At 41.2% G+C, this 17,740-nt stretch overlaps 1 protein-coding gene across 1 annotated transcript in view; it reads left to right on the plus strand.

The window, feature by feature from the left end:
- PHAF1 (phagophore assembly factor 1) overlaps nucleotides 1-17,740 on the plus strand; it is a 45,053-nt gene that overhangs the window by 23,989 nt on the left and 3,324 nt on the right. The window contains exons 5-16 of the mRNA XM_082232365.1: nucleotides 391-434; nucleotides 1,735-1,814; nucleotides 4,295-4,389; nucleotides 6,005-6,102; nucleotides 7,079-7,191; nucleotides 10,281-10,414; nucleotides 11,149-11,232; nucleotides 11,831-11,913; nucleotides 13,335-13,378; nucleotides 15,770-15,813; nucleotides 16,926-16,984; nucleotides 17,496-17,568. Coding sequence (XP_082088491.1) covers nucleotides 391-434; nucleotides 1,735-1,814; nucleotides 4,295-4,389; nucleotides 6,005-6,102; nucleotides 7,079-7,191; nucleotides 10,281-10,414; nucleotides 11,149-11,232; nucleotides 11,831-11,913; nucleotides 13,335-13,378; nucleotides 15,770-15,813; nucleotides 16,926-16,984; nucleotides 17,496-17,568 — 951 coding nt within the window. The remainder of the gene's footprint in view (nucleotides 1-390; nucleotides 435-1,734; nucleotides 1,815-4,294; nucleotides 4,390-6,004; nucleotides 6,103-7,078; nucleotides 7,192-10,280; nucleotides 10,415-11,148; nucleotides 11,233-11,830; nucleotides 11,914-13,334; nucleotides 13,379-15,769; nucleotides 15,814-16,925; nucleotides 16,985-17,495; nucleotides 17,569-17,740) is intronic.

Raw genomic sequence — 17,740 nt, forward strand, 5'->3', positions numbered from 1 at the left:
ATATAACCATCATCTGCATGGCAAGGGTTGGGCAGTATCTTGGTTTTCAACATTGTGATAGATCAGCAGCTAAATACCATGATATGTTAATATACCACAGTGTCTGCAATGTATCTTGGCTGCTGCTTCTTCCTCCCCACCTGCCTCCTACCACCCAGCCCTACCAAGCCCCAATACTGCTCTGGCTCACATGAGCTGGAGGGGCATCAGGAGCTGGAGGGGCTTTACTGAACTGCTCAGTGGGGTGTGGGAAAAGTTTTTCAATACTTCTCAACAGTCCTGCTGTTCATGTGTGTCCATGTGTGTGTGTCCATGCATGCATTCCCCCCCCCTCTCTCTCAACACCAGACTTTTACTTTTGTAATAATGGTATTTTCCCTGTTTTTTTAGGTGATTGAAGTTTATGACTTGACTAAAGTGAAGTTAAAATATTGGTAAGTGGTCAGTCAAATAAATGTAGCCACTTATTCCTTTTCCCCCTCTTAGGGTTGGCAGGACATCTGCCATTGAGAGAGAACAGCTGAAAAGTTACTGAGCTAAAAGATATCCTGTTCATCCTTATCCCATCTTGGCTTAAGAAACTGAGACGAGATCACTCATCTCATCTTCACAGCTAACATAAGACGTATGCTACAGTCCTCAAAACTATGGTTTACCTGAAAGAATCCTGGAAGGGTTTGGTGAGGGTGCTGAGATTTCTCTTTTGGAGATCTCCAGCCACCTTTACAGTTTCTTAGGGAAAGGGAATGGTCTTTAATAAGGATCTGTCCTCAGGTGATCTTAAGGCTTAAGCTGTGCTCTTCTACAAATTGTCCCTCAGCTAATTTCTGTGTGCTCTTGTGTGACAATGCAGATATAACTGCTGAAAACAAGGAGCGGGGAGAGAAACTGGCTTTAAAAGAGGCTTCATTTCAGGCCCTCAGAATATCTTACTCTGCTCAGTGAAGCACATAATTGAAACAAAAGCCTCTCTTTTCCTGTGTTTAAAAATGTATTGAGTATATTTCTACTGTGTTTTTCTTGGTGACTTTCCAAAATATCTTCATTCATAAATTTCACAAAAGGCTTCATGGAAACCTCACTGAAGCAGGGTTGCACAGAGCAGCCGTACAGGTACTACTTCATTCTGTAGAAGGGGAATAGTGACCTGCTTCTCTGAGTGACTGTAAAAATAGTTAAGTTCGGAATGAATTGTGAAGATGAAAGACTCATGAAGCTGTTTTATAAGTGACTTTGAATACAACAAATATTTGATCCAATGTTGATTCAGAGACTTACGCCTGGCAAAGCCCCAGAGAGGGACATGTTAATTTTTTCCCCATATCGACTCAGTTCAAGGGGCTTCAATTTTGGCCACTTTGTTTCTGATTATTCAACTGGAATATTGCCAACTGTCTGGATATCTAATATTTTGGTTTCAAACTTTAAGAAGTGTGATCATGGTGACTTTAAAAATATAAGGCTTCTTGATATTCAGGCATAAAATATACACACTTCTTTCAGATAAGTTAAAACAATGAGTCAAAGAGAGTCAGGTTATGTCCCCAATGCACGTAGAGGCTTTCACAAGAGACCTTGCACATTGCTCACTGATTTGTTTTGAATTATCTTATTGAAAAGTACATTAGCTGTCCACCAACAAAAGCTGTGTGTTGTGTTTGTTGATCTCTCATTTGCCTTTGACTCCATTGACTGAAAGTGTTCATGGCAATATTGATTTTTCCTTCCTTCCAGTGGTGTCCATTTTAACTCTCAGGCTATTGCTCCAACCATAGAACAAATTGATCAGTCTTTTGGAGCAACACATCCAGGAGGTGAGTTGGCAATTCTTGGCACTGTTCACATGTGGATACTTGGTTGGTTGTGCCTGTGGCTGTTCCCTATGCATCACTAGAATTGAAAGTCAGATAGACCAAAGGGTCTCATTCACAAAGGATTATTTGTTTATGGAGGAGGATTAAACTTGGTTTTAGCTTTCTATGTGCTTCATCATCTATCTTGCCAAGTGTGATTAAGAAAAGCTTCTAATGAGTTAGTAGAGGCATGAGACTGACAATATATATATTTTCAGAGAGCTGAAAATTGTGGATTTGCTTATGTTGCCAGAGGTTCCTGGAAGGCAGTCATCGGTCTGGGATGGCTCTCCCCACTGGCTGGACAGGCAGGGTCCCAAACTATGATCCTGCCCAAGGGAGAGATCATCCTACTCTTATGAGACAAAGTGGTACTTCAGCCTGATATGACCTTTGTCCTAAAACAGGGGTGTCCAAACTTTTTTCAAAGAGGGCCAGATTTGATGAAGTGAACATGCATGAGGGCCGACCAAAGTTATTGACCTTTTTTTGAGGATTCAAGTTGTTGACCTTTTTTTAGAACCACGGGAGGAACAACAATTGCCTGTGGGTGGGGGCCAGATTAAACCGACTGGCAGACCAAATTAGGCCCCCCCAAACAGACTTCGGACATGCCGGTCCTAAAGGTTAAGACCATCTTTCACAGAGCTCACAAGGTGGTTCTTCCTTAATTTTGTCCTGCTCCATTGTCAACCAAGGAATGGTCCAGGCACTCTGGATGTTTCTGCTTGGATAGGACTTTGGCCTTCCCAAAGTCTGAGGCCATATTTGTTTCCTTTGATGTGTAAGGGCTAGGCAGAAGGTTTCTTCCTTATCCTCAACCATCTCTAGGAGGCTCAGGGAGGCAATAGGGCTCTTGAAAAGGTTCCCTGTTTGCCCCTTGGCCTGTTTTTTCCTGTGTTAGTCTTCTGGATCTGGACCTGTTGGAACTGGTGTCCTCCTATGTGGATGGAGTCCATGTGGTTTGATGGGTTATTCTTTCTGTGCTGGCTGGTCTGGTGCGAGTGGGATGGACCCTCCTCTGGGTAGTATCATCATTTTGGGACCCTGCCTGTCCAGTCAGTGGGAAGAGCCATCCCAGACTATTGACTGCCCTCCAATAACCCCTGCCAGTAGAAATTCATGGTAAGAATATTGACTTTGTCTCCTGTGGCATTTATGTTTTATGTTTCATTAATTTTTTTCTCTGGCTCTGTTATATTCTCTAGTCAAGCAGGTTTTTCAGGTAGCTGTAGTGGGGAACCTCAGGCCCAGGAACCCAATGCAACTCCAACTCCCCAGCCTCTCTATCTGCCTCTCTATACTCCCTCTTTTCCTAGGCTATGCCAGTCAGTGGCCTTGCTGTACATCCTCCTTGGGTGGTTTTGCTTGGCTGTAATGTGTCCTTGAACTCTGAAAATGCTTCCTGCTTGCCTGGCTGGATGATAGAGAGGGGTGCAATAGTGTGTGTAGACACAGGCCTACTGTCCAAAGGTACAGTCATTGCTTGGCCCACTTTTGCCTGTGGCCCTATCCACCTCTGGCATGTGACTCTTATAAGGTTGCCTAGAAGGCAGTGAGGTTCTTGGGCTGAAAAAGGTTCCCTATACTTGCAATAGTGCTTTAGAAACTTGAAAATCCTGTTTGGCTAAAGCTGTGAGTAAACCAAAGGAAACAATGCCTATTTCAAAACGCCTTCAAGTCATCAAGTATTATCTGTCTGCAATCAGTGTCATATGAATATGTTTGGGATGAGACAAAAAAGCAGATCAGTGCTAACAGAATTATAAAACCATCAGATTATAATGATATTGCTTCAGACCACATGCAGAGACAACAGTCCTCATTACAATTGCTGGTTATATCAGGCTTGTGCCCTCCTTCCTCTCATAGTAACAATGAATTGTATCCACTTAGTTCTACTCAGAGTAGACATGACCTGACTAATGGATCTACTCTGTTAGTTGACTACAACCCAATATTTTGCTATGGAGGTTTACACTAACTAGGTTTAGCATTCTAACCAGGGTTTGTTAAACAATAACAAACCCTGGTTAAGAACAACCCATGGTTAGCATTGTCCTTCATATACACATAATGCTACACTACAATTTCACCAAGCCATGTGAGGAAAGTGGGAGAAACAAGTAGGATGGAGCCTGTGCCTGATGGGTTTGCAATGTTTTTTTCAATCCTACAAATTCAATAGCGATAATGAGAATAGAAAAATCTTGTCTGGTACTTGAGCATTTGAAAACCTCCTATCTGGCCTCATTAATTATCCCTGTTGTTCACCCCATGCGTTTTTGCCTTTAGACAGGTTGAAGCGCCAACTGCTGCTAGATGTTTCATAAGCACTTTAGGCATAGTTAAATGAAGAGCTAAACTGCTTGACAAGTACTATCAGATTGGAAAGGGATAAATTACTGTTCTTATATGCATGTATGTGTGTGTGTTTCCAGTATACAACTCTGCTGAACAACTTTTCCACCTCAACTTCAGAGGACTGTCTTTTTCCTTTCAATTGGACTCATGGACTGAAACTCCAAAGTATGAGGTCTGAAATCTTCTTTGTTCATAAATACGTTGTTAAACAAAGCAGTCACTGTGTTTTGAAAGACTTGTAACTCTCTTTGTGCCTTAATTTATTGATTTTTGAGATATGTTACTTCCCCTTTAGGCCTAGTTCAGCTGTCATTGGAACTGATTTCCAAACTATGGAAGTATCCTGCAGGCTGACACACACTCCCTCTCTCCACCCCACTTGTTCCCCCCTCTTCCTTTTCCTGCTTAGTGGTAACTATAGGTTTACTGTGATATCTGAACTGGTATTATCATAGTTAACCACTAACCATAGTTTAATCTCAAATCAGAGATTGGAATCAGAGTTGTTTCAAACTGTTGGTGGTGTTAACAAAAGCAGCAAAAAAAAAAAGCGTGAATGCTTTTTCTAGGCTGCATCAACAGACGTATAGTGTCCTGGTCAAGGGAAGTAATAGTCCCTCTCTTCCTGCCAACCTAGCAGTTCGAAAGTGCCCAGTGCAAGTAGATAAACAGGTACCACTCTGGCGGGAAGGTAAACGGCGTTTCCGTGCGCTGCTCTGGTTCGCCAGAAGCAGCTTAGTCATGCTGGTCACATGACCCAGAAGCTGTATGCCGGCTCCCTCTGCCAGTAAAGCGAGATGAGCGCCGCAACCCCAGAGTCGTCCGCGACTGGACCTAATGGTCAGGGGTCCCTTTACCTTTATTCTGCCATGGTCAGACCACACTTGGAGTACTGTATCCAGCTCAGCGATTGCCGGCGAGGGAACAGCTGATAGGCAGCCTGTTAGACACCCGGGGCTGTTAGCCTCTGGGCAACCCCCCCCCAATTTCAACGAGTCAAGGCAATTTCCCCCCATTTTCTTAACTTGGAGTCCCCAAAAATAGGGGGCGTCCTATACATGGGGACGTCCAATACACAGAAAAATATGGTAATTGAACAAAGTGCATGTGGATTTACAATAGGCTCCCTAAATCTTCAAATCAAGATTCGCAAATAATTTTTATGAAAATTACCGTTTTACAATAACTACACTGCAGTGTCTGACACCTCTGAAATTAGGGACCCTGCAATTGGCTAACATTCTGGGACCACTGCGATGTAGATATAGGTTGCAATATAGAGTGGCAGCCATCATTTACCATGGATTGTTTCTTTTAAAATTCAAACTGCACTGCAAGACAAGAAAACAACAGTAATATTCCCAGTTGGAAGAAGTTTAATGAACTACTAGCCTCCTAGTAGGAGGTGCTGAATTAATCTCCCATCCAAAATAGGAGGGGGAAGAAAGGATGATGAGTGGGGGGAGGGGGTCCTGCTGTCTATGTCTGTTAATCAGCTACATTCATAGACTACTGAGAAGAAATGGTTTGTGGAGCCCCAGAGTATGTGTGCCATGGGATCCACTGTGTGTGTGTGTGTGTGTGTACATGTACATGCAAGTGACTTCTGCAAGTTATTTCATGGGGGTTTTAACTGCTGCAGGACACGTCATGTGGGTTTTAATCTTAGTTTTTGCCATGTAGAGAGATAAAGTTTTACTTGGTTGTATGTGGTACAAGATTTAGTATTATTGGACTTAAAACTATGTGTTGTGCAATCAAATATAATTTTAATTTAACCTTTCCAGCCAAACTTTGCCCATGGCCTAGCTTCCCTGCAAATTCCCCATGGTGCAACTGTGAAACGTATGTACATCTATAGTGGAAACAGTCTGCAAGATACCAAGTAAGTAGCTCTTATATTTTGGGAAATATCTCCAAATAGATAAGTAGTGAAAGTCAAATCTCGTGTTATTTTATGTGCATATAATTATGCTGGCTATATTTAGCTTTATTACAGTATTCAAGTTTACTTGGCTATTTACATAGTCTGTCATTTTGTGTTTAAGCTTTTTCAAGCAAGTCCATTTCCAGATTAAAAGTACAGAGCCTCTTCACACAATAACTTACTCTGGTATTTAACAACATACCAACCAACCCTGCTGGTTAACATGCTCAAGAGTTAATTGAGCCAAGCTTAATTTAAGCATCTTCTCAAACCATGAGGATCTGTAAAGATAATTTTTGAACCAAAACTATAGTTTTATCTTCAAAATGTGCAGGCGAAAACCATGGTTTATATCTGCTTATTTGCTTCTATTTGGTCAGTGCTCTATTCTGAAGATGCAATAGCCTCTGAAGGCAGAATGATGTTAATAACCAGTTTACCAATTCAGACATCTCATCAAAGCATTGTTTGCAAACCTATTGCAAACTATGGTTTCTAATTCTTGTTTGCTGGTCAATTGCAACCTATGCAGTTTATCAATTTAGCCATAGTTAATCTTTCTCAGCCATACTTTAGCATTCAAATTCAGCCATAACAAGCTCCCTAGAGTTACTTCCAGTTAGAAATCCAGTTATTTAAATGTTTATAGTGTGGACTTCGTTGTGTGGTAGTTTAATTTAAATTTTAACATGGGCATTCTGTTGTGTTGCTGGCTGTTTCGCAAAAATTTAGTAAATGGCAAGGTTCCTTTAAAGAATGCAGTTCTTCTCTTTTTGCTTCTTCATCTGTAAGTTGTGTTTGCGACACCACTATTGAGTTAGGGCTGTTTAGATAGATAGCACTCGCTATTGGTATAGAAAAGTGAACCGGAAACAATGTGTTGCTTAGCACTAATCTGCATATTGTTTAATTGTACATGATCTTGCTGTTTCAGGGCTCCTATGATGCCCCTCAGCTGTTTCCTTGGAAATGTGTATGCAGAGAATGTTGATGTTCTGAGAGATGGAGCTGGGCCCTCAGGTTTACGGCTTCGCTTACTCACTGCAGGTATTAGTGAGCAGAAGTTTCCTTTCAAAGGCACAAATGTGAATATGGGCAACCTATATATATCGGAATCTCTCAAGTACTTACTTCTGATTTCTCTCTCACCTCCTCTATTGGAGATGACTCGTACATTCCAGGAAATATTGCCTCAGTTGATTCCAAGTTCATTGCAACACCATTCTTGGTATAATGAAACTTTGTCTTACGTGGAGGGGTGTGGGTTCTCCTTGAGCAGTAAGTAAGTCTGTCTGTCAAGCAAGAATCTATGAACCAGATTCACAATCAGAACCTTTGGAAGATGTGGAAAGATTCCCAGGGATTTAGCAGGGTTGCAAAGGGAATTAGGAGGTGCTCTTTACCACCATAGAGACATAGAAGCCTAAAACTGGATCAAGAGTCAGTCAGCCAGTAGTCAGGTGTGTATTAGAATTCAGATGTGACCCCCAAACCATGGTTTATGAAGTCATGTTGTAGCCACACCAACACCATATATCTGACCATCATTTGCAAGAGTCCACCAAACCAGGATATGAAACCATATTTTGAAGCTGATTTGGGATGTTGCTCCACCCTTGAAGAATTCAGTTTTGGGAAGACATCTGGGGTTTCTAGGGGAGGAGGCTAACCATACAAGTTTGCTCATAAGTCTCATATGAACACAAAAGCCTGAGTGGAGTTATCCAGAGTTTTGGAATATGTTGTCAGCAATATGCTGATGACACACAACTCTACTTCCCCTTTACAACTGCAGGCGTGGCAGTGGAAGTGCTGGACCAGTGTCTTGCCTTGGTAATGGACTAGATGAGAGCCAACAAACTGAAGCTCCATCCAGATAAGACTGAGGCACTACTAGTGGATGGTTCCCTAGACTGTATGGATGGGAAGTTGCTTGCTCTTGATAGATTACACTCGCTCTGAAGGAGCAGATACGCTGCCTGGGGGTATTCCTGGATCCTTTGCTGTTGCTTAAGACTCAGGTGGCCTAGTAGCGTGGAGTGCCTTGCATCAATTTGGGTTGGTGACCCAGCTGTGCCCCTACCTGAACAGGAATAGCCTTATGCTATGGTAACTTCTAAGTTAGATCACTGCAATGCACTATACATGGGGCGGTCTCTGAAGGTGGTTTGGAAACTTTGGCCGGTGCAGAATTTAACAGCTAGGCTGCTCACCAGGGCAAGACTGAGCATATAACACCAATCCTGGCCCAACTGCACTGGCTGCCATGAGCTTCTTGGAAGAACAGCAGAATCACCTAAGAAATAGGTAAAATGAGTGCAGTTTCAATCCAGCATTTGGTTGAAGGTTTGATGTTAGTTTATTTGTGGATACTGTAATGAATGAAAAGTTCATCAAGTCTTGCTTCTGTTCACTTGAAGATTAGCTTCACAAAGTGAAGGATTTTTGGTTGTCTTGATTACAAGATGAATGAAACTGTAGCCAATTTTAAGTGGAATTTGCTTCTATTTTTACAGAGGAGGCGAAAGGAGAGCTGCCTAGGACAGGGATCATATATCCTGGTAATAGTAGGAAGGAGTTAGCTATTATCCAGAAACTGTAAATGGTTTTTCAAGGTAGAGTGTGAAGTCCAGATAACATATATACATGCCTGAAATTTAAAGAAAAAGATGTTGGATGTATTAGCTACTCATTATTAGCTTTGTGCACTGAAGGGTTAACTCATGCATATCAAAACTCAGTTTTAAAGTGAATGTACTGCATTTGGATGCCAGTGTATCTAAAGAACTCCCAGTCTGAGAGCAGGACAATGGAAAGGGGATTCATAATTAACAAAAATGTTGATCCATGTTAAATTTATGTAAGATGTATGCTACATTTAAAATACTTTCACCTATGGCTTGAACAGAGATTGTGGATTTTTATTACACTTCGTGTGGTAATAAGCTTATTGAAGCCCGGATGCTGGTGTTATCAGCAGCGTGGCCTTATTGAGTGTCACTATGTTGATTCTAGCAAATTTTCACAGTGTGACCTTCTTTCATTTTTCCCCCCTTGGACCTAATTTATCCATTCCACACAGTCATGTGTGCCAATTTAGGATTACATTAATGCATCTGTTGAAGTGGACTCTGGTTCATGAAAGTGTGTGACAGGGGTGGGCAGTCTGTGGCCCTCCAGCTGCTGTTGGACTCCGAACTCGTATCACTTCCAGCCAGGCATGGTGAGAGTTAATAGTCCCGAAGCATCTGGATGTCACACAGTTACCCACACCTGCTGTGATGGCTGGGGTATTGGACTAGGACCAGGAAACTCAAACCCACAAAGTTCACCGAGTGATCTTGAGACGGCCATACGCACTCTCAGTCTAACTTGCTCTCTATTATAGTTTCATTGTGAGGTTAAACGGGAAGGGGTGTGTGTGTTGCCTATAGCCCCTATAGGGTGGGGTAAAAATGTAACAATCATTCCTGATAAAATATGGATTAATCTAGAGTATCTTTTATAGAACGGTGCTTGTGCAGAACTTTGGTTGCAAATTATTTAAAATTTTAACCCACACTTCATGCAATGAATAGTATTGTACTGCTTTGGGCCATTTCTAAAGAAGAAAGAGCACAACCCCAGCCCCACAGAAAGAGCACTTCTGCTCTTGTGCAACTCCTCTTCATTTCAATAGGACTTGAACAGAATGGGTGGAAATGGATGCTTCAGCTGCATGCTAATTTGCACCAGCCTTCCCCAATGTGGTGCTCTCAGTATTTGTAGTCCAAGAAATCTGGAAGCCACCAGATTGAGGAGGACTAGTGTGCATGAATTTGAATAATCTGTCTTCCACAGGTTATTTCTGAGAGTTGCTCCAATGTGGCAAGTGTGTTTTGTACATTTCTATTTAGTGTTTAATTTTTTTCTGATTGGATCCTGCTAATGTCACTTGCATCCTGAGTTACACCTCTCTGAAGTTGCTCATTTTTATTTTTATTTGTTGAGAGACTTCTAAAATCTGCCACAGTGCAATTTCTGTTCTCGTTTCACCCTTTTGGTTAGCTGGATGAGAGCTGAATGAAGGCTTCCAGCCATAGCAACATTTTGGAAGTGTGGTATCCCATCTATTAACACTTTCCCTTGTTTTTCAGGTTGCGGCCCTGGTGTATTAGCTGATGCCAAGATGCGGGTATTTGAGCGCTGTGTTTATTTTGGTGATTCGTGCCAAGATGTTCTGAGCACTTTGGGGTCTCCTCACAAAGTTTTCTACAAGTCAGAAGATAAGGTTGGACTACAATAACAAGTTAACACAGATTATCTCTGTGTTAGGCTACTAAAATTAACTGTTCACACTTTTCAATATCCCTACAGGCTTGGAAGTTCTTTAATAAATGTTAACCTTCTAACTGCTCTGTGGCTTCAGTTTTAGGACAGTCTTCTCATCCTGCTTAACCCCAGTTTTTACTAACTGACTGTATTTATTTATTTATTTATTTATTTATTTATTTATTTAGTAGATTAGGTGGTAAACTGATGTCTGGACTTCACTGTTCAGATTATGCAGGATGATGGAAGGTTCCATCATAACAGATTCCCACCTACAGAAAACTAGTATGTCAGGAAAAGGCTAGAGTAGAAGCAGTTTCCCTGACAATCTACTTTTTTGTGCAGGGATTCCCCCCCCCCCCAAATGTTCTGGTATGCAGGAGCCATGTTGAGGCCCCATTTGATTTCCCCAAGGTACCAATGTCCAGGAAAAATAAGAAGGGAGGGAAAGAATACAGGGATCTCCCCAATTTCACTCAGGTGATGCAAGTTAGTGTTCACTGAATGTGCCCAAAATGCCCAGTAATCAAGTGGCAATAATGGTTGTTGGACCAGAACAAATTTCTCATTTCTGCCATAGAGGTAACATAGTCCATTCAAAACAGAGGAACATATTGATGAAACTAGACAATCTACTTGTCTCCTTATTTCCAAAAGCTGAAGTGTAGATTTGTTTTGTTTGTTTTTTTAAAGATGAAAATTCATTCACCCTCGCCTCACAAGCAGGTCCCTTCAAAGTGCAATGACTACTTCTTCAACTACTTCACACTTGGAGTGGTAAGTTGCAAACATTGAAAACAAGGGATTTCTTTTTCTTTTTCTTTTTTGCTTCCATCTGTGCACAGCTTTCAGAACACCTGTACCATGTTCATCAGTTAATGCAGGAATCAATGTTGCCCAAATCCTTCAGAGCTCCTTTGCTGAGAAATTTGAAAATTATCTTCTTATCTTTGTCAGTTTGACTAGTGACACATTAACACAATTAGTATCTCATGGGGCCCATTCTATGTATTTGATATTCAGCATTTGCAAAATCAAAACATAACCCTTCAGACTCAAAGAATGTTCTGGAGAAAGGGCAGTGCCACTGCCTGTCATCTTAAACACAAATGGGAGAAGGCAGAGAAAGTTTTCTCCAATTAGTAAGGGCAGGTCCCAGGAATTTGGAGGTTTTAGCTTTCACAGTGATTTTTGCATAATATTATATCCTCTTGCTACCAGATAAGAAAACATATTGAAATCATTTCTCTCTGAGCCCACCTGCATACATTTCAAAAAAACCCTGTCCAGGACTTTCTGTTCATTTATGGGAAGCTGTTTAATCATTTCAACTTTGTGTGGCTCATTGTTTTTCCTTTCTCAATTTCACCCACAGGATATCCTTTTTGATGCAAATACTCACAAAGTGAAGAAATTTGTTCTACATACTAACTACCCTGGTCATTACAACTTCAATATGTGAGTAGAAAGAGCTGTATTGCCCAAACCTCTGTTGCAATTTGGAAGGCAAAGGGAAGGGAGCATCAAGTAGAAGGCAAAGAAACCGGTACCATTCTGAATCCCCACCAGCAGTGCCTAAGATCTTTCTGGTTTCTAAGCCTTCGTCAGATGTTACTCACATTTCCACAACTTTTTCTGGTTAGAATCTTCTTTAAAACAAACATGGATTTTTCTGTGTTTTAATTTCCCTGAAATATACTGGATTCTTCTCTTTGGTTTCTGTGTTGTCACTTCTCAACTACAGTAGTTGACTGTTGCAGAGCCTGGAACTAATGGGTATCAAGAACCTCTTTCCCCTGTGCAAGATGTGTTGCTGTAATTTGTCAAAACCCAGTTTTTTAGGAAATCAGTGAAGGTAGTGTGTGGAAGTAACACTCTGCTCATTCATAAGACTAGATTTCCCATCTTATGCCCCACAAAGAGGAAACTTAACTCATCCCCCCCCCCAAAAAAATCCACCCATAATTCATGCCTGATTTTTAAGATTTCTGCGTGGGAATCTGAAAACCTAATTAACAATTATATTATTGTATTTATTTATTTTTTTATTTATTTATTCAAATTATATACTACTTAACACTGAATTTTCTAAGCAGTGTACATTGAGATTAAAAAGAAGTACAAATGATAAAATCAATTAAAATTAACCATAGAATCACAGAAGCTTACGGTACCTAAAATACCTCCTGAAATCAAAAGTCTTCACCAAACCCCTGAAGTTCCACAGAGAGGGACCTGTTTGATCTGACCTGCGAGGGAGTCCTGCAGAAGTAGGCCCACAATACTGAATGCATGGCTCCTAGTGGTAGAAGCAAACTGTGCTTCTGTGTCATGGGCACCACTAGCAATTACTTCTTTGGGGTAGGGTGCTTAACATTTGGGTGGGAGGTTGTCTATAATGCAGAAAACGTACATGCTTTGAATGCAGGTCGTCATGATTTCAGTCCCCAGTGCCTCCAGTTTAAAAAATAATAATCACATAGCAACAAGTGATGTGGAAGACCCTCTTCCTAAGATCCTGAAAAGCTGCTGCCAGAGCAAACAATACTAGAATAGATTAAAAAATAGTTAAGACCTGGTGTCAGGAAGCTTTCAGTGTTCTGCATATTTGCTGTGGTATCTGGCATCACTCTGGTTGCCGCCAGTTAGGCAGCATAATTTCATGCAAGACTGGTATGGCTGGCAGAAAGCTATGCTAAACATTCAAGCAAGTACTAGACTGTACAAGAGCGGAGAATATATCTGTGACCAGGTCAGGTTGCCAACTTCTATTATCTGCAATTATATTGTGCTTAATTTAGAATGGGCTACTTTCGAAATAGTATACCTCATTTATGCTTGTCCTTTCTCGCAATAACTCTGCAATTTAAATATTTCAGTTACCATCGTTGTGAATTCAAGATTCCACTAGCCATTAAACGAGGTAAGAAAGAGGTGCCTGAAGTAACCTGAAAGTTAAAAGACTTAATAGGAGTGGGTGAAGGTGTTAAACACACACTAGTGGTAAAAATTAATATGCTAAGCAGTCAGAGTGAGAACAGGACCAAAGTTGCACAATGTCAGATAATTAGGACGGCAGATTCAGGTTCTCCCACACTGTGGGTGTGTTAACAAAGAAACAATTTATGGAGAGGAAAACTGAGCAGCAGCACTTCCGAGACATGTCACTACTGCTCAGCACTAACACCCCAAAGTGTTATTGTAATACAAGAGAAAATATTTATCTGTTCTTAATGTGACATACTTACAGGATGCCAGTGCAACCCAGTGGACAAGAATACTAGGTCTGGGTTGAAGTCCTGACTGAGCTTTGGACACACCACAGTTTTTCCCTGTTGAGACTCTTTAACATGCAAGAGTTTGTGATAACCTACCTTGGCAGGTTGTTGGGAGTATGAACAGGAAGGAAACCTCATTCATGTAGGGGTGGTTAGAACAGGACATAATTGGGATTTGTATTGTAGGTGAAATAAATCTCAGTTCAAAATCTGGAAACATTCAAAGGACTTGATACCAGAATGATGTAAGGGTGATTCAGGAAGCTCTTTTTGTACAGATGTTATTTTATTTATTTTCGTGGGGGCAATCAGTGGCACAAACCAGCAAATGCAAGGCTTTTTTCCCTTCAATAATAATAATGATTATTATATAATAATAAAATATAAATAAAAATTATAATACTATAGTTTCAGTCTTGGCTCCTAACCCAAAGAAATGAACCTGTTGTCAAAACATTTCCCAGGCAACCTTAGTTAGCACTAGGAAGGAGAGAGAGTTGGCTGATCTCATGCCTGATAACTTTCCTTTCCTAAAATTCTCAAATGCTATTTCAAACTATCTCATTGTGGATATATTTATTAATCAGCTTCTTATTTCAAATGAATTTTCATGGAAATTATTAAATATATCATGATCATGAGGGCAGAATAGCTCTAATTGCCTCCAGGTTTTGATGTGGAGTCCTCCTTGGAGATATGCAGAGGAGCCTTGTCATTGCTTTCCAAGAGAACAAATCTCAGTCAGTTTTTCTGTACTTGGTGCTTGTCATGATTTGTGTATATGTGTTACCAGTAGTTTCTGGGGAAACAAGGGCCGGGAGAGTTTTGCCTATGGCTGGCAACATTTTGATCTCCTCATTCAAGTTCAGAATCAGGCTGGCATGTGAGACATCCTTAGATGAGTTACTTGTCCCAATTTGCCTTGGCTTTTATTTTGGAGCCCTGAGGTCAGCCCCCAATTACTTTCCTTAAACAAAGGAAATAAAGACATAAAGCAAACTAACAGCAACTGTTAAAAGAAGTAGAAGCAAATGTCAGGTTTTGGAGGCAACTTGACTTTGTAGACACAAGGCAAGTTCTTCAAGCGCCATGTCTTTGGGGGACTTTTGACAATATCTGACTGCGGACAAAGATTAAGATGTCAGTAGACACTGACTTGGCAGGTGGCCAGCATGCCAACCTTAGCCTGTTTTGGTACCATGCAAAAACCTGAACATTTATCTTAGGAGTGATGCAATAACATGGAGTTTTAAGTGTAGCATTTGGTCTGTTTACACTGTGGATATGTGTTCATATGGATAATATGAAACTGGTGATCACAGATACAGTTGGCACTGCAAGGAAAGGAGCCTCTGACAACTGTACTCTTAGTCACCTGTTAACATCTGTGAGCACACACCCAAGGTTGATGGAAAATCTAAGTGTATGAACAGCCAGTTGCAACACAGCTCTTGATGTTCTTGTCTATATAAAAATGTAACATCTCCAGCATCAGGTCTTAAAATTGAAGGGCCTTAAGAGGGCCACGCTTGCCCACTTCAACTTTTCCTTCCCTGGGGGTGATTAATTCTGCCCTGTTGGTTGTGCTTGAATTCTCCATTATTTCTTTCATGCAAACAGTCAGACGTTTGGGCTGTCCTCAGAGCAGGCTGTTGGTTGAGTCACTGAGCAACAGCTAATGGCATGGCTCCTTTCCAATGAGGAGGCATGCCCAGAACAGCAGTTCACAAAGAAACAAAGGAAGGGGACTCACCTGGGGATGTGTAATTCTTACTCTCAGAAACCCTAAAAGTAAATAGTGTTGCGGGGGGGGGGCAGTAGAAGAGTGAAACCTGTGTCTTGTTGAAATAGAAATTTAGAAAATACTAATATGCCAAGACTCTTGGAATTAGCTTTCAGTGTCACATCCATGTTGCTTCCATGTACTGAATAGTACTTAACATACTGTTGGTGCAGAAGGGCATTAGGAAGAGGAGTGGGATCTTCTGTTGAAATGTAGCCTTATAGGTCATTTTCTTTGTTCTTTCTCCAAACAGATAGCACCGATTCACAGACAGAAACCTGCACAACCTATAGCAAGGTAAATCGAACCCCCAGCCGTGCTTGCTAGAACAGCCCTTCAACGTCAGCCGTGGCACCTTATTTGCACAGGCCTAAGAAAGGGTATGCTGGAGCACTGTGCTAAGATGGCCTCTTTCAGGAGGTGATTGGGGTCAGCGGCTGGGAGTCATCCCAGAAATGGACCCACTCCAGGCATTTGCAGATTTAATCTTCCAGCTAGGTGGAATGGAGCTCAAAGCAGGATAAAGGTAAAGGGACCCCTGACCATTAGGTCCAGTCGTGGACGACTCTGGGGTTGCGGCGCTCATCTCGCTTTATTGGCCAAGGGAACCAGCATACAGCTTCCAGGTCATGTGGCCAGCATGGCTAACCACAGCAGCGCACGGAAACGCTGTTTACCTTCCTGCCGGAGTGGTACCTATTTATCTACTTGCACTTTGACGTGCTTTCGAACTGCTAGGTGGGCAGGAGCAGGGAGCAACGGGAGCTCACCCTGTCATGGGGATTCGAACCGCCGACCTTCTGATCGGCAAGCCCTAGGCTCTGTGGTTTAGACCACAGCGCCACCCGCGTCCCTTCAAAGCAGGACACTGGAGATAAAATTGGGCAAGCAGGATGATATGAGAAAAGACAATGCTTGAAATACCATGGTTCCAAATCCAAATTTACTGTTGTAGCAAACCACAAGTTAGCACCTGAATTGTAGAGGTAAAATACACATAGCCAACCTTTGCTACCTTAATTTTTTTAAATTGCATTTTATTATAAGTACAGAAACATACAACATTAAACCAAAATGAGAGAACCCCCCCCCCCAAAAAAAAATCCTCATGGTGTCCCTGGGCTTGGTATATACTGTATAACAAAGCAACATTCCCACTAAAGTCCAATATATCAGGCTGTCTGTTTATCTGCAACAGCTGCTGACAATTGACCCTTTAAGTTTTTACAAAAAAAATTGTTTAAAAGTTTGCAAATAAAGTCATATGTATTAGTCCCAGCCATCTGTGAGTGGATTTTAGCTGATGTTTGCTTTTTCTTAAGTGTCAAAAACATAGATATACATGACATGCTGCATTCTACCACTAGAATCCATGCTTCATTCTCTAAGTAATTTTCATATTCTTACAGTGGGACAATATTCAGGACCTTCTTGGACATCCTGTAGAGAAGCCAGTGGTACTTCACAGGTAAATATTTTATTTTATTCTGTCACTTGGATAGGAATTGATTGGATTTCATGTGACTACGAGAAAGAGAGGCCTAATAATACTCAACAGCTTCATTGAATTAAAGTGCCATGATTATGGAATCATAAAACTAGAAACCCCTGTTTGCTTGAAGAGCTAAGTGCTGTCCCTAGAAGGGGACATTGGTAAGACATAAAAAAGATTCATTTGTCACCTTGCAAGTTGAGAGGCTGGAAAAGCAAAGAATCTGCCTTCGTTGTAGTTACCTTGCTGAATGTGTAATCTTTCACAATAGTTCCACATTCTACTTTGCTGCAAACTCGCAATGCTTACTAGCGGTGGAGGAAAGCAAAACATGGTTGAGCATTATACCTTTGTAATGAAAAATTCCGTTTGATTCCCTAAAAAGATAGGTTTTGTTGTTTATGCTGATATTGGGTGTTACAAAAATATTGAATAAAAATCTTACTGGTATTATTTGGTTACCTTAGCCTGATTTTCTTTTCTTTAGATCATCCTCTCCAAACAACACAAATCCATTTGGGTCAACGTTTTGCTTTGGACTGCAGCGAATGATCTTTGAGGTTAGGAAAGCTTACTTAGCTAAAAGACGTGATGGAGCACTGGATTTAGTTGGTTTGAAATAGTGGCTGGTTCTGCAAGTCTGTGGACATTTTTCCCATGTTGTACTGTTGAAGCACTCTGCATTCTTGGCTGATGTGGTGTGGGATACACTTAAGTCCATTGTGTGTGGGA

This window comes from Podarcis vaucheri (genome assembly GCF_965113315.1).
Source record: "Podarcis vaucheri genome assembly, chromosome: 7".
Lineage (NCBI taxonomy): Eukaryota > Metazoa > Chordata > Lepidosauria > Squamata > Lacertidae > Podarcis > Podarcis vaucheri.